A 17,334-nucleotide genomic window follows, 5' to 3' on the forward strand; every position below is an offset into this window, starting at 1 on the left:
TAGTGGTACTGTTAATCATATAAATGGTCATATTTCAATAATACAGATTCATGTGTGTTCACCAAACATACCCGCTACATTAATAAGTGGGTGAAACAGTTTATCTCCGTTCTTAGGTGGCCCCATCACTCTAGTAGCTGAGTCCCTCACAATGCAGCAGGGAGCTAGGAGCCCTGTTCTATAGCTGGACCCACAGTCATCCCTTGGGTAGGGCAAATCGGGGTGAGGAGGCGAGGGGCAGCCGGGTGGCTGTGCTGGGCAGAGGGCGAGGAGATTAGTAGGGAGGCTGATTTGTCCCGGGCCCTGCACCCCCCTAGGGATGGCCCTGTCTGGACCTTCTGCACAGAGAGCAGACATGACATGCCCAAGGTCACGCATTAGACCGAGCTTTCTTGAACCCAGTCCAGTGCTTTTACCACAATGCTGACCATCCTGGCAAATGCTCCAAATTTGCACTGAAATGTCAAGGCTGCCTGAGAATTAATGATTAGGCTGAAACATCAGGAGGCTTGAGAGAGACTGAATGTAACTAACCCTCTGGAATTGTTCCATACCACCAGAAATTTCATACCAATGGAAAAGTGCCTTTTGTGATCTTCAATGACCCCAAGTGGTCCTGGGCTGTGCTGTTCATCTCCTCTGAAAGATGAAGCATAGGAAAGACCAAACAGGGCCAAGTAAACAGCCAGACCAGATGATCTCTTAGGAAACACAGAGCATCTCTTCAGACAAGTGCCCTAAATAAAGAGAGAAGGAGAGGAAGGATATAGGAGAGCTTCTGATATGGTATCAGGCTGGCTTCTGTATTAGAGACCAGATCTGGAAATCAGCATCACAGAAGTCAGCAGAACTATGTCAATTTACATCAGCTGAGGATCTGGCCCCAGTTCCCTCATCCGAGGTGTTCTGCATGGCACCGGCCCCACTTCTGTACGTTTTGTTCCATCCATGGTGACCTTCTAAACTCCCTCTTGCAGCTTAACCAAGATAATGACGTCTCCCTCCCGCCCCCTGAGGCTGTAGCTGAGATTCTGCCAGATAAGCAGATGCTCCTATATGAAAAGGCAGCCACCCCAGCAGACGGTGACGTGGATGATGTGGACATGCTCAGAAGGTATGGGGAGCAGTGTTCCAGCTTGGGCTGGAAATCTCTTTGTCTCTGGTAGATGTGTCCTTAGCCACCTCCCCTGGTTCCTCCTGCACCAGCTTCTTCTTCCTGCCTCCCATTGGGGTCCGGATAGTCCATTGCTAGTGACATTTTAAGAACATAGGGATTGGCTGATTGAACCAACCCCAAGGTCCATCTAGCCCAGTATCCTGTCTCTGTCATGGCTTCAGAGGCAGGTGTGAGATCTCTGCCTTGGGAAGCTAGGGAATAACCTGCTCATATCAGAAGTTCCCTCCTAACCCCCAGCACTTTCTTTTTGTGAATATTTTGCCCATGCTAGTAAGAGAATGACAGTCCTGACTGGAGACAACAACACTGTGTGGAATGGTGGGCAACCTTCCCTGTGACCCCCTCCCTGCACCCATCCTGCAGTCCTGTGCCCCACACACTTGGGCCAATGACCTTCCATCCTGATATGTCTCACCACTGAATCATGTTGAATTGGGCCAGGCTTCCTAGTGCATCCCAAGGGCTGGCTGGAAGTCTCTAGCAGACTCACTTCACTAGGGCCACAAGTGAGATTGCACCCTGGCCCCAATGGTGCAAGGGCGCAGCATTAGCATGGGGCCCACACATCCCAGCTCACTGAGCTTTGACTGGTTTTTCTGGGGAACTTCCAGCCTCCCAGCTGACTCTCAGGCCCAGCCAGGTAAAGTCAAACCACCTCTCACCGTCTTCTGCTCAGCCCTCTCCTCTCCTCCTCCAAGGCGTCTCGGTCTCATTGGGCATAGTCTGCCCACTTCTGAGCTGGGTCTTCCTGGAGCCAGCCTGGCCAGCTGCTGGCCTGGTGGAACTTCACAGTGCATTAGGAATCACTTCACACCACAGAGCTCTGCCCATAATGCATTGCAGTGGGACCCAGCATCCCATTCAGCAGCAGGGCCTAGTTCAGTAGAAGGTGAGCTGGACAGGTTAGTCCATGGTAGGGGAAAGAGCTAGAGGATATGAGGAGACAAAAGACAGGTGAGATTTAAGGACCCAACATCCCCTGCAAGGCAAAAGGCCCAATCCCCCCCACACACACACCTGCACCCCTCTCACAGCACCTTTATCCTGCCTGCCCAACTGCCAGCTTGCCTGTCTTCTAGAAAGCCCTCCTCCAGCATTGGGTTTCCATCTCGCCCAGTACAGTTGGCACAGGCTTCCCCAGGGCCTTGGGCAGGAGCGAGCTGGTTGAGACCCCACCTTGACAGCACAGAGCTGATGCCTGGAGACTGGGGCAAGCCACCAGAAGAAATGACATTCCTTAATGGGGAGTACACCTGTTTCTCCTTGTACTGGCTAGTGACTTGGGGCTGCTCCTGGATGCTCAGTTAGCTGTGGTGGCCCAGTGGTTTTTTTTTTTTTTTTTCCATCTACCTTTGGCAAGAACCTAGGGACATCTCCACTGTCATCCAGGCCCTGTAAGATTCAAACTGGGACCTGATCCAAGGTCCATTGAAGTCAACAGTCATTGACTCTGATAGGCATTGGATTAGGCCCTGGATTAGTGCAGTGGGCTACTGGCTGCCTGCCAGACTAGCAGTGGCTCAGAGCAGGGGCATGTCACCATCTGCACTGGCTCCCAGGCAGTTTGACGTGTTGGGTTGGTTTGATGGTGCCCAAAATGGCTTGAGACCTACCTGCTTCCTCTCTCAGGCAGGGAGGGACAAGGGGAAGGGGCTTCACTAGTTATTTCTTGCTCTGATGGGCTTGTAGGGTGCCTGGCTCCCATCCCTGACCCTTTGCTTTCTGTTCTGCAGAACCCAGGATGTCACCAGGTTCCATCTGGATCAGGTGAGTAAATGGGGCTGCTAGTTTTCACTCCTAGAGGAGACATGATGGTAAGGAACCAGGAGGGCAATGGACAAAGCAGGCTAGAAATGTGGGTAACTGGGTACTTCAGGTCTGCCAGCTAACATTGGCCAGACAGGAAAGGGATGGGATGTGAGGCAGGGAGGGAAATGAGCGAGAGGACAACATGGTGCTCAGTGGGCAATGGTTGTAACACTCTGTGGAGCCTGCTGGGCTTAAGCAGCGCCAGGTGGGTGGGAAGTAAGCAGCATGGGTAGGTGGAGACCTGTTGTTAATCAATGGGTGTTGACTGTTTCATCATGTTCTCGAGTGAGCTGCAAACCAAACCCCCAAGGATTTATCCAGCTGTAGTGCACCATTCTGTGTTCTGGCTCTGCAGCCTGTCTGTTGGAGGAAGGGCTAAATGAAGTGTGTGGCTTGTAACTTCCCAGGATAGCCATGGGAACAAGATCCATTCCATTGATCACATACAGATAAATAGCTTGGCAGCGTCATTGTGTAGGTACAATGAGGACCTGGATTTTCCATTCAGGCTTGATCCATAGCCAACTGAAGTCAGTGAGGGTCTTTCCATTGATTTTAACAGGGTTTGAATCAGACCTGCAGCTAACTCTGTGTGTGACACGCACAGGGCCTCCCACCTAGATACCAGCAACCTACAGAGAGCAGGAGAAGCAAGAGCAAATAGTGAGACATCCCAGCCGGCTGGCCATCTTAGTATTTGCAATGAAATGCTGCCATCTACAGAAAAGAATAGGAAGTGCCGGAGCATTATGCAGAATTGATCATGAAAGGATTTGATTTGAGCAGGGATTTGATTTTGTTTAAATTGTTTCACACTTTCAAAAGAAAATCCTTTTGTAGTGGTACAAAAAAAAAAAAGAATTGAAACTTCCCACAGAACAAAATTCTGGGAAAAAATTGGGGCAGCTGGAGTGTGAGAGTGAGATACAAACATGGAAAGGGAATAGTCAGAGAGAGAAAGGTAACCAGGATGTGTTTCTGTATTTCCTTGCAATGAGCAACAGTACATTGGACAGGGGGTAATTAGATACAGGCTAGTCCCAGGTGGCACCAAACTCCAGGCTGGGATTTCCCATGGACCATCAGCAAGCAAAGTCTGTGTTACATAGAGCAACCTATCCGGAGTCAGGTCAGAGATTAGGGGTTCCTGACTTCTAGTGTCATGCTCAGTCCAGTGAACCATATTGCCAGCCAGCAAAAATGAGAGGAGATAGCAGAGCAAACCCGTTCTGTGAATGCCTGTCAATCTAACCGCAGAACTCTTCTGGGTGAAGGTTTCAGATGGGGCAGCTTCCCTAGCATCCCAGACAGCACAGTTCACATGGCAACGTGCCAGCAGCAGGCTCCAGCACTTCAGGACTCTGTCAGGCTCCTTCCATAGCATCACAGCATGGGGAGCTCATGTAGGACCAAGAGAAATTACAGGCCCCACCAAAATTGTTGACCTTAACAACAGGCTGGCCTGACCCAGCTTTCAAGCCAAGGAGGGGACTCATCAGAGCTGCTCTTGGGCCACCTCTCTTGGGTTCAGAATGGTATGAAGTACTCCCTGCCCCTGCCAGAAGGTCTTCTCTTGTTGATTGTGTAACTATCCTACTGGGTGCAATAGGGAAATCTGTGCCATCTACAGAAGATGGTTTAGAAACCTTGTGAAAAGGCTCTCACTCTCTGTTAAACATGACTCCCAAACCCTACAGAATTTATCAGGATCCCATAGGTTTCATCCCTATTAAATTCTATATGGCTTTCCGATAAGGGATGCCCTGGAAGGACAGCTTGTGTGGCAGGGTGGGGGTTGCAATATTGGGGCCCCTTTGGCACATGGGTCCCAGAGTGACTAATTTGTCTGACTGGGTGCTAATCGGCTACAGTGCATGACGCACACCAGTAAGGCTGGCGCCCCACTGAAGTGGAGAAATGGACTCGTGCAATTTCCAGCTGATAGTCTCCCCTGTTTAAAAACAAACAGACCTCCTCAAGGCTCTGAGCCATGCACAACTCTCCCGAAGGCCAGCGCCAAGGCTGAGAGCTGCCGAGGTCAGCAGTACTGGCACACAGACAGCTCTGTCATGGCCGTCTCTGCCCAAGGCCCCGAGCAATACAGCTGTGGCAGCTGTTGGAGGGGCTGACCCCCTTTTAAATCAGACATGACTGCTTTCTCCTGTAAAGGCAGCTGCTTGTATGTCTGGCACAACCTGTTGTCTTCTCACCTGATTCCATCAGTACCACAAACTATTTAACTGGAGCAAATATAATGGCCTGCCAAGGTTATAGCTTCATAGAATTTAAAGTCATTATGATAATAGACTCTGACTTCCTGCATAACATAGGCCACAAAGCCTCACGCAGTAATTTCTGCATCAAACCCATGACTTCAGTTGGAGCTATAGCATCTCTCTTAGAAAGAGATCCAGTCTTGCTTTAAAGACTGCAAGTGATGGAGAATCCCCCACATAGTTAATTACCCTCACTGTTAAAAAAGCGCACCTTAGTCTGAATTTGTCTCGCTTTAGCTTCCAACCATTGGATCTCATTATGTCTTTTTCTGCTAAGTTAAAAGCCGTCTACTATCAGAAATCTATTCCCTATGGAGGTAGACTGTGCTCAAGTCATCTGTTAACCTTCTCTTGGATAAACTAAATAGATTGAGCTTCTTGAGGCTCTCATTCTATAGCAGGTTTTCCAGACCTTGAATCTTTCTTGTAGCTCTCTTCTGAATCCTTTCCAATTTTTCAACATACTTTTTGAAGTGTGGACACCAGAACTGGACACAGTCTCTAATAATGGGCTCACTAATGCAATACACAGAGGTAATTCCAGCTCCATACTCCTACTTGATATGTCCCTGCTTATACAGCCAAGGATCATGTTTGCCCTCTTAGCCACAGCATTGCACTGAGAGCTCATGTTCAGTAGACTGTCTACCATTCCCCCAAATGCTTTTCAGAGTCACCACTTTCCAGGATACAGTCACCCATCTTCTAAATGTGACCTACAATCTTTGTTTCTAGAAGTATGACTTTGTATTTGGCTGTGTTAAAACATATGGTGTTCAAATGAGCAGCCCTTACCAAGTGATGCAGGTTAATCTGTATAACTGAACGATCCCTGGCTGGAAGTTGAAGCTAGACAAATTCAGACTGGAAATCAGGTGTAAATTTTTAACAGTGAGGGTAATTAACCACCAGAACAACTTAAGATTGGATGGGTTCTTTAAAGACATGAACTAGTTCATAAGGAATTACTTTGGGGCAGTTCTCTGGTCTGTCTTATACAGGAGAGCAGACTAGATCATCACAGTGGTCCCTTATGGCCTTAGAAACTATGAACACCTATGATTATTTACCACTCCACCAGTATTTCTGTTGCCGTGCCAGGGGATGAGAGAGAGAACTGAGATTCGGGAGTCTGTTTCTCAATCCACGTGCTCTCTCTCTCTCTCTCTCTGTGTGAAAATGAACACCTCTGGGGCCTGATTCTTAATGGAGTTACTCATGGTTTACACTGGGCGAGATCTTACCCCTCCCATTAGGAGAGAAGGATTTTGCTGCATGCCCTTTAGCACTGCCAGTATGTAGCTGATATCGTCCAGATTTGATGTTAAGAATAGAAAGCTCGTGCACTGTGGAACAAGAGTGCATGACAATGGGATATACTGGCCATAGCTCAAACTTCATTGTCCACTCATTGTAACTTACTCCAAGGGTTTTCCCATTTCTGGTGGCTCATGGTCAAGCAATCGCCCCTCAACCATTATGAGAGCTCCAGCCATCCACAGGGCTCGAGGGACAAATCAGCATTTGCCAGATGTTCCTAGCATAGCAGCATCAGAGTGGCCACAGTCTTTCCTTCTACTTAAAGTGGGAACCCTTAGCAGATACTGCCCTTTTACTAGCGACTGCAGTCTCAGAAGCTATCCAGTGTGCAGAGTACATATCACCCCATTGTTAGCTCCCATTCTATTGGAGTTCTGCTCAGAATAGTGTTGCCTCTGAGGCGGATGTTTGAAAGGATCTGAAATTGCTTTATTTCCTTGTTTTTCCTGCTACATTTTCTCCCACAACCTGTGTGCCCTGCTGCATGTGTGATGCCTCTCTGAAGGGTGGCAGAAGAGCCAAGAGTTGTGCCTGAAAAGCTACACTGAGCTGAGACTAAATGTAGGTGTCTCGGGGGCAGTGTGCTGCTGCTTGACTTGTACTGCAGCAGAGGATTTAGCCTGGAGTCTGAGGTGCCTCTTGCTTAGGTTACAAGTTCAAACCACTCACCAGTCAGAAAGGTAGTCACCCAATGCTCCTTGAAGTCGGGAGTCATATTTTGTGTATGGGAGTGAGTGTTGGCTCCCAAGAGGATGTATAAGAGACCTGCTACGCAGCTGGCATGTTCATCAGCAGATCAGGTACATTGTCCTGGGCATGCATGGACACAGCATGGCAGGTGTGATCTGCCAAGGGAGCCTTGACAGCCCAGGAGTGTGCTATACCTAGGCCTGGCTGAATCTCAGGGAGGCCCAGCAACTATGTTCTGTATATTTGGTAGCACTGTTAGATCTGGAACGCCAGGCAGCAATCAACATCTCTGCCTCACTGCAGCCTGCAGTTGTGTGTGCTGTGAAAGTGGACCTTGGCCGCACTCCCTGAGCCAATGCTCTCCTAGCTCTAACCTTGGCCAGAGCACACGCTGCTCTTGGCTAATGCAGCTGGCTGTTGTTTTTGTTTCATCCATTCCTGAGATAGGGCTCTGGAGTCTGCCCTTGCCCCTGGGTGCTAACTCCAAACCATGGCAACGTTATCATCTCCCTGTTTGTCTTCTACTGAGTGCCTCCATGCACAGCAGGCTGGGGGCCTTGCAGGGAGAGAGGTAGAGCTGGTCACTCAGCGGGACTCTTCTTAGAGAAACACAACAGGCCAAAGGCTATTCTCGCCCGTATGAAACTCCAGTGGCTTAGCTGGAGTTATGCCAATGGGAGAGAGATCTCTTCAGCTCCAGTCCCTCAGGAAAGAGTGCATTGAGGGTTAATAAATCCAGTCTGTTTCCATGCCCTCATTTTGCCGTAATGATTCCCTGCTCCCTTTCCACTGGTTTATTCTTCTCTCAGGATCTTCACTGACTGTTAGTTGGATTGGTATGTAGGGAATTCATTCCTAGAACATAGGGCAGGCAGATGCGGGGGGGAAGGGGAGGGGATGTGGTCTAGTGGTTAGAGCAATGGATTGGGCGTCAGGCTTTTTAGATGCTGTCCCTAGTTCTGCCATTGATCTTGGGCAAGCCATGGTTAATCCCTTGGTGCCTCAGTCTCTCCACCTCTAAAACGGTGATTGTAATGTTCACACACACTCCTTTAGAAGTAGTATTAATAAGTTTTAAGGCCAGAAGGGACCATTATGATCATCTCCTCTGACTTCCTGAATAGCATAGGCCAGGGAACCTACCCCAGTGAGTCCTGCACCAAACTCCGTAACTAGGACTGGCTGGAAAACAAGGATGCATGAAAAATTTCAAGGTTTGCAATTTTTTTTCATTCTGCATTGGAACAAAATGGAGATCTGTGTGTGAAAGTAGCAGCCCTGGGACAGAAAGTGCTGGGATCAAATCCCTGCTCTGCATGAGGTAGAATAGGGACTTAACCCATATGCTGCTGACTGCCCTAACCACTGGGCTATTGGCTGGTCTGGAATGACTTCCACCCTCATTTTGACCAGAAATTCCATCCTAGACCAGAGGCACCTTCCCAATGAAAATTTAATCCAAACTGATATATTTCCATAAAAGGTCTGGTTTTGACAAATTGGCATTTTCTGACAAAAAAAAGTCTAAACGAAAAATTCGCAGGAAGCTTAGCCAATAATCTGTGTTTGAGCTGGAGCGCATCTTTTAGAGACACTTCGCCTGGATTTAGAGACTTGAAGTGGCAGACAGTCCACCACATCCATCAGCATATTGTTCCAGTGCTTAATGACTCTTAATGCATCTGATTTCTCATCTGAATTTGTCCAACTTCAGCTTCCAGCTATAGGATCTCGTTATGCTTTTGGCTGCTAAATGAAAGAGCCAATCAGAAACCTTCTCCCCATGAAAATACGAGGCCCCCTAAGAGAGCTGTGCATCCCTTAACATGGCTTATTTTGGCATGTGACCTTTTTACCTGGGGGGAGGCAAATCATAAGAACATAACATATCTATAGGGTGTGTTGAATAGGGTGGTAAATCTCCTGGCTCATCAGAGCAGCCCAATCAGGCTTGGTTACGAGAGACTGATATTGACAAACCAGGTATAACTGATGTGCTGTGTTCAGAACTCTGAATGTTGGATAGGAATTGTCAGCTGATTAACAAAGTGCCATTTGGTCCTTTTTACACTATTGCTGGAGCGATGTTTCGTCCCATTTGCTGCCCTCTCCCCAGGTCTGCACAGATGGATCTAGGAAGGACTAGTGATGTTGTGGAGCTAAGTGGGACTGAAGCCAGGAGGGAGCACGTGGTGTGCTGCTGCCCAATGCAGCTGGGTGGTAATTCTTGTTCCAAGGTCTCTTCAGTAACCTTCTAGGTGAGGAATTCTACCCTGAGAACATCACTGCTGCCATGATGAGAGCTTTAAGAATCAGAGTCAAAGAACTGACATGTTCCTAGGGCTGGTTCCATCACTCAGTGGTTAATGTGGGACAGATGAACTAAGGCCTGGAGTGCCACAAATGTCTGCCAGAGGCCATATGGAGGAAGCAGAGGGGCCCTTCTGAAAGGGGTGAAGATGGGTAGAGGGTAAATCTTGAAATGCAGCTCCTATGTCAACTGCTCCTTGGTTAGTCCTTGTCAGTTAACAGACAGAGCAGCGATGCCTGTTTTGGGTGCAGAATACACCATGAGGGGACCACTGAGACCTGCCATTGTATGGATGGGAAGGGAGGAGGATATGGATAGGGGCATGTGGTGGACACCCAGGATGGGAGGATACACTGGTGGGAAGGTGGTAGTCAGGGCCGTCCTTACCCATACGCAAAGTACGCAGCTGCGTAGGGAACCAGGAAATTTGGGGCACCAAATTTCCTGGTGCGCTGCACAGCTGTGTGCTACTCCACCCCTGCTCCGCCTCTTCCCTATGGCCCCGCCTGAGCCCTGCTTCTTCCCGCCCCTGCTCTGCCTCCACTCCACCCCTTCCCCAAAGCCCCCACCCCTGTTCTGCCCCACCCTGCCTCTTCTCGCCCCACCCCTACTCCACCCAAGCCCTGCCCCCACTCCCCTGAGGAGTGCAACAGGGCTGGGCCTGCATTCACCGGTGGCGGGAAGTGCAGTGAGCTCCCCCCTGTTCCCCAAGCCAGCCCCTGTGCCCCCTGTGGAGGCCTGGGGCCAGTCCCCTCCTCCCCCCGGAGGCCTGGGGCCCCACAGAGGATGCAGATGCGGGAAGGTGGCAGCCACCTGAGATGGGAAGGGAGGAGTATATGGATGGGGGCCACCTGAGGGATGGTGTGAAATGAGAAGATCTTATGAAGTAGAGATGGGAAGAAGACTGCTTGACTCTGGGCTCTGCTAATGAGATACAGAGCCTGTTGCCTCTGGGTCGCTCTCTTGACTGCAGTTGGCTGTCTGGTGGCCCCTGGGTGATATGGGTTTGATGCCCTCAGTCCAGGGCCTAGTGGATAGGTGCTACATCACAAGCCTGTTGTTATACCTGATGCTAGCTGGCGTTCTGGTTGGCAGCCTCTGCACAGAGGTCAGGGACAGCCTAGGTCATGGGCCGTGATCTCGCCTCTCAGCCCTAGAGGTCATCCCTCAAGGTCAGCATGGAGGCACACATGTGGGGTTGGGGAAGCTTGTCACTTTGTTGAGCAAAAAAGATAGGATTCAGGTCCCTGGAGTTGTCAATCTAGCCCCCCTCACTGCCCCCTACCTCCAGCACTAGATGGACACAATGCTTAAAACAAGGAAAGAAAAATTGACCCAGCTGAGCTGCTGAAACCATACAAGAACTGACCAGAAGTTTCACCCCCAAACTTCCCCATTCCACCTGTGATCAGAAGCCTGACTGCTGAAATAGCACAAGACAGTGTTCCCATGGTCTTTCCAGCCCCAACAGAGGCAGGAGGTGATGTAAACCTAGTCTGACAGCAGCTTTCCAAGATTTCCAAGAATCTCAGATAAGCAGGGACAGTGTGGTCTAGTTGTTAAGGCAGATGACTAAGACTCAAGAGATTTGGACTGTAGTCTTAACTCTGCCACTAACATAGTGACCTTTGGTGAGTCATTTCCCATCCCTTCTTCCCCATCTGTAACATGAGGTCAGTAATCTTTACCCAGGCTCCTAAAGTGCTTTGAGATTTATGGATGGAGAGTGCTATACAAGTTCAGTACATTATGGTGCATGCCTGAACACCTGGGAACTATGGCGATTGTGTCCTATAAATATTGGGTGGGAAACTTTCTGCAGCTCATCCATGTCATTTGCAGTTCACCATCCCCACCCAGGCTCTTGCTCAGTCTGGTCCCAGGTGGCAGGAAACTTTGGCCAGCATCCTTGGTCTTTGGAGTGGATGGGTGGAAGGAAGAAAAAAGGACCTGGCTAAGCATTCATCTCTAAGTTGAGGTTGTGCAAGCTGTAACAGGTGCTCTCCTGTGGCCAGCAGGAGCTAGATAATTACCGTACGGCCATGAAGAAGATGGCAGATGATATCCAGTCTCTGCGCAGGCATGTTGCCAGCCTGGAGGCAGAGAACAGCACCTTGCGCTGCAACCTGAGCATGCACGAGGAAGTGGGCCGCACACTGCTGAACGATGTGGACGTGGATGTCATGACCAAGGTGGAGATAGTTGACAGGATAGGTAAGGTATGCACCTCCCACCCCACCTCTGCATTGCCCAGTGGGGAACAAAGGAAGGAAGAGGCTGACATGAGAAAGAGTAGGGCATGTTTCTGACTGTGGCATTACAGGGAGTGGGAAAGTGAAAGGTTAATAGCCTTGGCTAGAAGCAAGGCACAGTGCAAGTGCCCACCAGTCCCTGTTATCCCCATCCCAGCCCTCTCCTCCTGGACTCTCCCTCTTGGCTGATGCTCCTCAGTCCTTACCATCCAGTTTAATTTGTATCTGAATTTGTGGACCTAACAATCTGATTGGGCACTTTTGGCCTTAGCGAATAGACCTGCCCCATAGCTGTGCCCCCTATTCCCTGGGAGTCCTGGGAGCTGTTTGTATCCCTCAGACATGCCCCCATGCCACTGACTGGGCTCTGTGGTCTCTTGCAGTGGCCCTCAAGCACAAACTGGCTGCTGGGACAGTGGAGATGAGCAGGATGAAGGACCGGGTGCAACAGCTGCAAAATGAGCTGATCCGGGTAACTGTGCCGATGGCTTTGGCCTGCTTGGTCATTATTCCATAGAGGGACCCGTGAGCATATGCAGCTCCTGTCCTGAAGGCCTCAGGGTCTAATTCAAACAGATACGATGCCCAGGGCACAAGCACAAGGATCTGGGCTCTCCCTAGTGAGAAGAGCTCTGAAGAAGGCTGCATGCAAGAAGGGAGTTTGACAAAGGAGACGGCTTAGCACGTGGGACATCAGAGGTTGCTCCCCAGCCCTAGCCTGCGGAGCGAGATGCCAGTCTAAATATGAAAGTCATCTGTGCTGCAGAGCCAACACCCTCTGCCTTTATCCTGCTGTCCCATGCTGGGGGTCTTCCCCTCCAAAGGAGAAAGGAGACCACCACTCTTTAGAGCCACACGCTAGGAGCAGCACGTTCCTGGTTACAGGTGGAAATTAACACAGACAAAGAGAGGTCAGCCTGGTGCCCAGGGGGCGAGCAGCTTGGAGCTAGGGAGCCATCTGGAGAAGCAAATATTCCCAGACCCCTGGACAGTCTCACTAAGCTCCTGGAGACTGGGGCTGTAGTTTGAGTTCTCCGCTGATTACCCTCCTCTCCTAACCCTGCAGCCACCCTGATTGACCAAGGGAGGAGAGTGGAGTAACAGGTGAACTCCAGTAGCTTTGGCAGCTCAGTCTGGGTCACACCCTGCCATAGTTCCGCAGCCCAATCAGCGACTGCTTGGGAGCCAGAGAGAACCACAGGTCTGCCTGTGTCCATCCACCTCAGTAAAGAATCCCCTGTGCATTCTGATTCACTCCCCGAGGGATCTGATGGTTTTTCTCCCCTCTCACCCACCAGAAGAATGACCGGGAGAAGGACCTGGTGATGCTGCAACGAGCCCATCAGCAACAGCAGACGGTGCTGAGGAAGTACCATGAGAAAATCACCAAGATGAAAGCCCTGGAGGATACTGTACGGCAGCAGGAGAGGGTGAGCAGAGCACAGGTGCATGGGAGGGTGCAGGGGAGAGTACCCAGCTGGGCGTCCCACAGGGCTTTGCTCCTCTTCCATGCTGGGGCAACATGCCCTGTGCTCATAGTGCACTCCCTACAGGGAGACCTTGCAACAAGCCACAGCAAAGCAAACCATCAGGGACCTGCCCTGGTGTTGTGTTTGTCAGCATCAACCAGGCCCACAGGATCTGGGCCCCATGGTCTCACTAGCAGGGTGGGATCTTCCTGCCTCCATCTGCTCCCCCTTTGTCACCCTGTCATGAATATAGGGGGAAGGGTAGCAACCTTTATGTATGCAGTAGCATAAAATCCCTCCTTGGCAGCTGTACTGGATTGCCTTACCTGTAAAGGGTTAAGCAGTTCAAATAACCTAGTTGGCACCTGACCAGAAGGACCAATGAGGAAGGAAGATACTTTCAAATCTGGGGGGGCGGGGGGAAGGATTTGTTTTAGTGTACCTGCTGAAAAACATCTACATAACAGCTGAAATGCCTAAAGACCGACCTAACTCCTGGCATAGACAGCACTATGTTAACAGGAGAGTTTTTCCCACCCACATAACTACCATCTCTCGGGGAAGTGGCTTAACTAGGCTGACAGGAGATGCTCTGTGCCTCTGCAGCATTTTAAATGTGGACCTGCCCATGTGCAGTGTAGACACACCCTTAAAGGACATGAGGTCCATTATCTGTGGCCCATACACAGTCCCCGCCAGCTGGGGAACAGTGAAGCAAGCTGAACAGGAGGGAAGGCCAGCAACAGCATTGCAGAGCTAGGCCTTGTCCAGACTAAGGTTGTGGTGTTAGCATGTGTGACGCACACATTTTAGAAGTCTAGTGTTGCTAAGGCCACACTGCCTTTAATGTGCCAACCTAGGCTCCCCTCTGGGCTTCACCTCAGCCTGTTTAGCATGAGTTAAAGACAACGTACCTTCTGCAGACTAGAAGTTTAGACCCTGTTAGTGACCATGTGGTAACGACATGCCCCAAATCTAGTCTAGCCAAGGCCCCAACTCTCTGCAGCACCCTGTTGCTGCAAGGGTTATGTGGGCCTTCAGGGGCTGTGATGGGAGCTCCCCTCTCCACTGAATTTCTGCCTTCCAAAGGTGATTGAGAAGATGGAGCGCATGCTGGAGGAGAAGGTGCCAGAGGCTACTAGGACCTGTGAGCAACTGTTGGGTAAATGCCCCCCCCTCTCTCTCTCTCTCTGAGAGCCAGGGGGCTGGGCTGGGCCCTGTTTTATTGGGAGCCAGGTAGTTCCTGAGTGATGCAGGAGGGGAGGGAGTGGCCCAAGTTACAGCTCAACTGGCCACATGGGAGGCAGGCGGGAGAAGCTCATAGGGACCCAGCAGAGAGGCTCATCATTCAGGGCCATACCCTGCTCCCTCCCTTACTCATGTTGGGCAGCACCAACCAATGGGGCTACTTGTGGAGTAAGTTGCTACTCCACATGAAGTCTGGCCCTATGGAAGGGAAAAGCAGAGCCCCCAGTCAGGGAAGCGTAAAGCCCCCAGCTCCTTGCTGTACCCAGGGTCAGGACCGGCTCTAGGCACCAGCTTGGGGTGGCACATTTCCAGGGGCGGCATTCCCGCTGACGTCTTCAAAAATTCCAACATCGAGCCCCAGCTCTCCTCAGGCAATAAAGTGCCCACCAACTGCCTGGATGTGGCAGGCAGCAGCCCTCTGGGCTACTGTTACAAAGTCTGCCTGGCCCTGGAGTTCACCAAGAGCAACTTCATGTTCCTACAGCCCGAGTTCCCCGAGAAACAACAAGAAAGCCGCCGAGAACTTACCAGGGCCGGTAACCCTGCAGTACAGCTGGTGGGGCTCGGGGAGATGCACTGGGAGAGTGTGCCATGAAATACCTCTTCAAGGGTTAGCCCGGCTTTCCCCCTTCTTCTCTCCCTCCCATGCCCCCTTGGAAACGAATCTGAGCCGGGAGAAATCCTTTCATTCAGGCACAACTTTTTAAAGATAATGACCCGACCCTTTGATCAAGTGGCAGAGTCGGAATTAGCACCTGTCAGACAGCAGGCAATTCTCCAGCGTGCTCCTTACCCATTTCACTTAATGATGTGGGAGACTTCAGGCTCATTTTAAATGAGTGAAAGTAGCAGAAAGCGCTCAGAAGCAACAGCCGAGCTCCTAGTAAGACTGAAATACGGAACGTGCCCAGGAAAGCCAAGGGCTGTCTCCGATTGCGGCTGCACAACCCTGTAGCCTTCCTTCAAGAGACCCAGGCGTGACACCGGGGCAGCAAAGCAAGTGGTGATTTAAGTCTCTGAAATGTCACTGTCTATTCTGTATTTCCCCTCCGCACATATTACAGGCAGCACGAATTACTCAAGCGCTCTAGTGGCCCATGGGGTTTTTCAGCTCCTTTTTATTTATACCAAATTCAGGCAGATACACCCGGCTCAAGCAGATTCAGATGCACTCGTTGCCCAATGCTGCATCAGTACCGCACCCCAGTCAAAAAAAACCAACACAACAACAACAAAACCATTGCAAAGTGCAAACGTGTAAAAGCCACACACAAAAAAGGGGGGCGGGGGGGCAAAAATTTTTTTGCTTGGAGCAGCAAAAAACTTAGAGCCGGCCCTGCCCAGGGTGCTCCCTTTCACAGACAGGTTCTGATTCCACTATAGTAGGCTGGCAGGGGCAAAGGAGAGGTGAAATGACCTGGCCTCTCCCTGGAAGGGGGTGGGTAGTGAAAGTGCTGGAGGGTATGGAGCTGAGCAGAGGTCTGAGCGGCTTCTCTGCTCTTCTCCCCCAGCTGATAGCTTCTCCAAGGAGTTCTACTCTACCCTGCTAGCTGAGAACATGAGACTGCGGGAGGAGTTGGGCAGAGCCCACTACCGCTCTTCCCCCATCATCCTGCAGCAGCAAGCCTTGCCGGTGAGATGGGTCAGCTTGGGGCCACGCCATGGGGAGGGTCCCCTGGTAGCCAGTGGGAGTGATTCACTTCATGTGCAGGACACTGTGGCTGGCAGTTTGGTTGCTTTATCAGTGTGACAGGTTCCCCCCAGGGTGCCATTTGAAACTGGGGTACCACTGAGCCCCCTGACCCACCAGTCTGGGCTCCCTCTCACACTGTACTGCTGTGAGAAGCTGCAAAACCCTCCAACCTGCACATTCACCAGCATTCACACAGGTTGGGAGTCGGACCAGTGTTCCCTCTAATTTTGCCCACGCATGTGTGGAATTAATTTTGTTATATGCACCGATATGAAGGTGATGTGTGACACATCACCTCCATATTGGTGCACATAACAAAATTCAGGTGGCAAGGGTCGAGAGGTTTGGAGTGTGGGACGGGGCTCAGGGCTGGGGCAGAGGGTTGGGGTCCGTGGGGCTCCGGCTGGGGGTGCGGGCTCTGGGGTGGGTCCAGGGATGAGGGGTTTTGAGTTCAGACTGCCTGGGGCTACAGCAGGAAGAGAGGACTCCCCCCAGTTCTCTCTCCCTGCAGCAGCAGCAGCACCTAGGCTGGGGGGGAGGGTCGCCTCTGCCCACCATGGCAGCTCCGGGGCTGGACCTGCCTCTACCCCGGCCACAGCAGGTCTCGGCTGGGGCTGGGTTGGGGCCAGGGAAGGGGGACCTCTTCCCCTGCTTTGGCAGATCTGGGGCTGGGCTGGGTTGGGGCCAGGGGAGGGACTGTACAGCTTAGAGGGAATTTAGGTAAGGACACACCCAGCTGCAGTTACACGCAGGCTCTCTAACCACCAGCTTCCCAGCCTGGGACCCCAGAGCTGAACCATCCTCCACTGGTCAAATCTGGCCAGTATATGGGTTTTACACCTGGTCCTCCTCTCCCTCAATGTGAAGAGAACAATGCCCACTTGTGGTAACCAAACAGAGATTTTCCCCAAGCACTCCAGTCAAAGCTCACTGGTTTAGATTAAAACAAAATAAATGTATTCGGTACAAAAGCTAGATTTTAAGTGATTATAAGGGATAGCAAACAGATCAAGGCAGATCACCTAGTAAATAAACAAAAATGCAAAATAAGCTTAATATACTAAATAGATTGGCTATGAATAACAGATT

The 17,334-nt window shown here is 50.8% G+C and overlaps 2 protein-coding genes across 18 annotated transcripts in view; both read left to right on the plus strand.

Annotated features, from left to right (window-relative positions):
• Positions 1-17,334, plus strand: part of CCDC33 (coiled-coil domain containing 33) — a 323,029-nt gene that overhangs the window by 299,342 nt on the left and 6,353 nt on the right. For 6 of the 17 annotated variants that reach the window (XM_042851567.2, XM_065559719.1, XM_065559721.1 and 3 more), the window contains 7 exons: positions 978-1,114; positions 2,911-2,944; positions 11,599-11,797; positions 12,219-12,307; positions 13,134-13,265; positions 14,394-14,466; positions 16,064-16,185. In XM_042851567.2, coding sequence (XP_042707501.2) covers positions 978-1,114; positions 2,911-2,944; positions 11,599-11,797; positions 12,219-12,307; positions 13,134-13,265; positions 14,394-14,466; positions 16,064-16,185 — 786 coding nt within the window. The other 11 variants (XM_065559722.1, XM_065559724.1, XM_065559723.1 and 8 more) reach the window with 9 other exon arrangements.
• Positions 1-17,334, plus strand: part of LOC135974000 (uncharacterized) — a 59,238-nt gene that overhangs the window by 32,687 nt on the left and 9,217 nt on the right. The gene's annotated exons all lie outside the window — the stretch shown is intronic.

The sequence above is a fragment of the Chrysemys picta genome, chromosome 10 (assembly GCF_011386835.1).
Source record: "Chrysemys picta bellii isolate R12L10 chromosome 10, ASM1138683v2, whole genome shotgun sequence".
Classification (NCBI taxonomy): domain Eukaryota; kingdom Metazoa; phylum Chordata; order Testudines; family Emydidae; genus Chrysemys; species Chrysemys picta.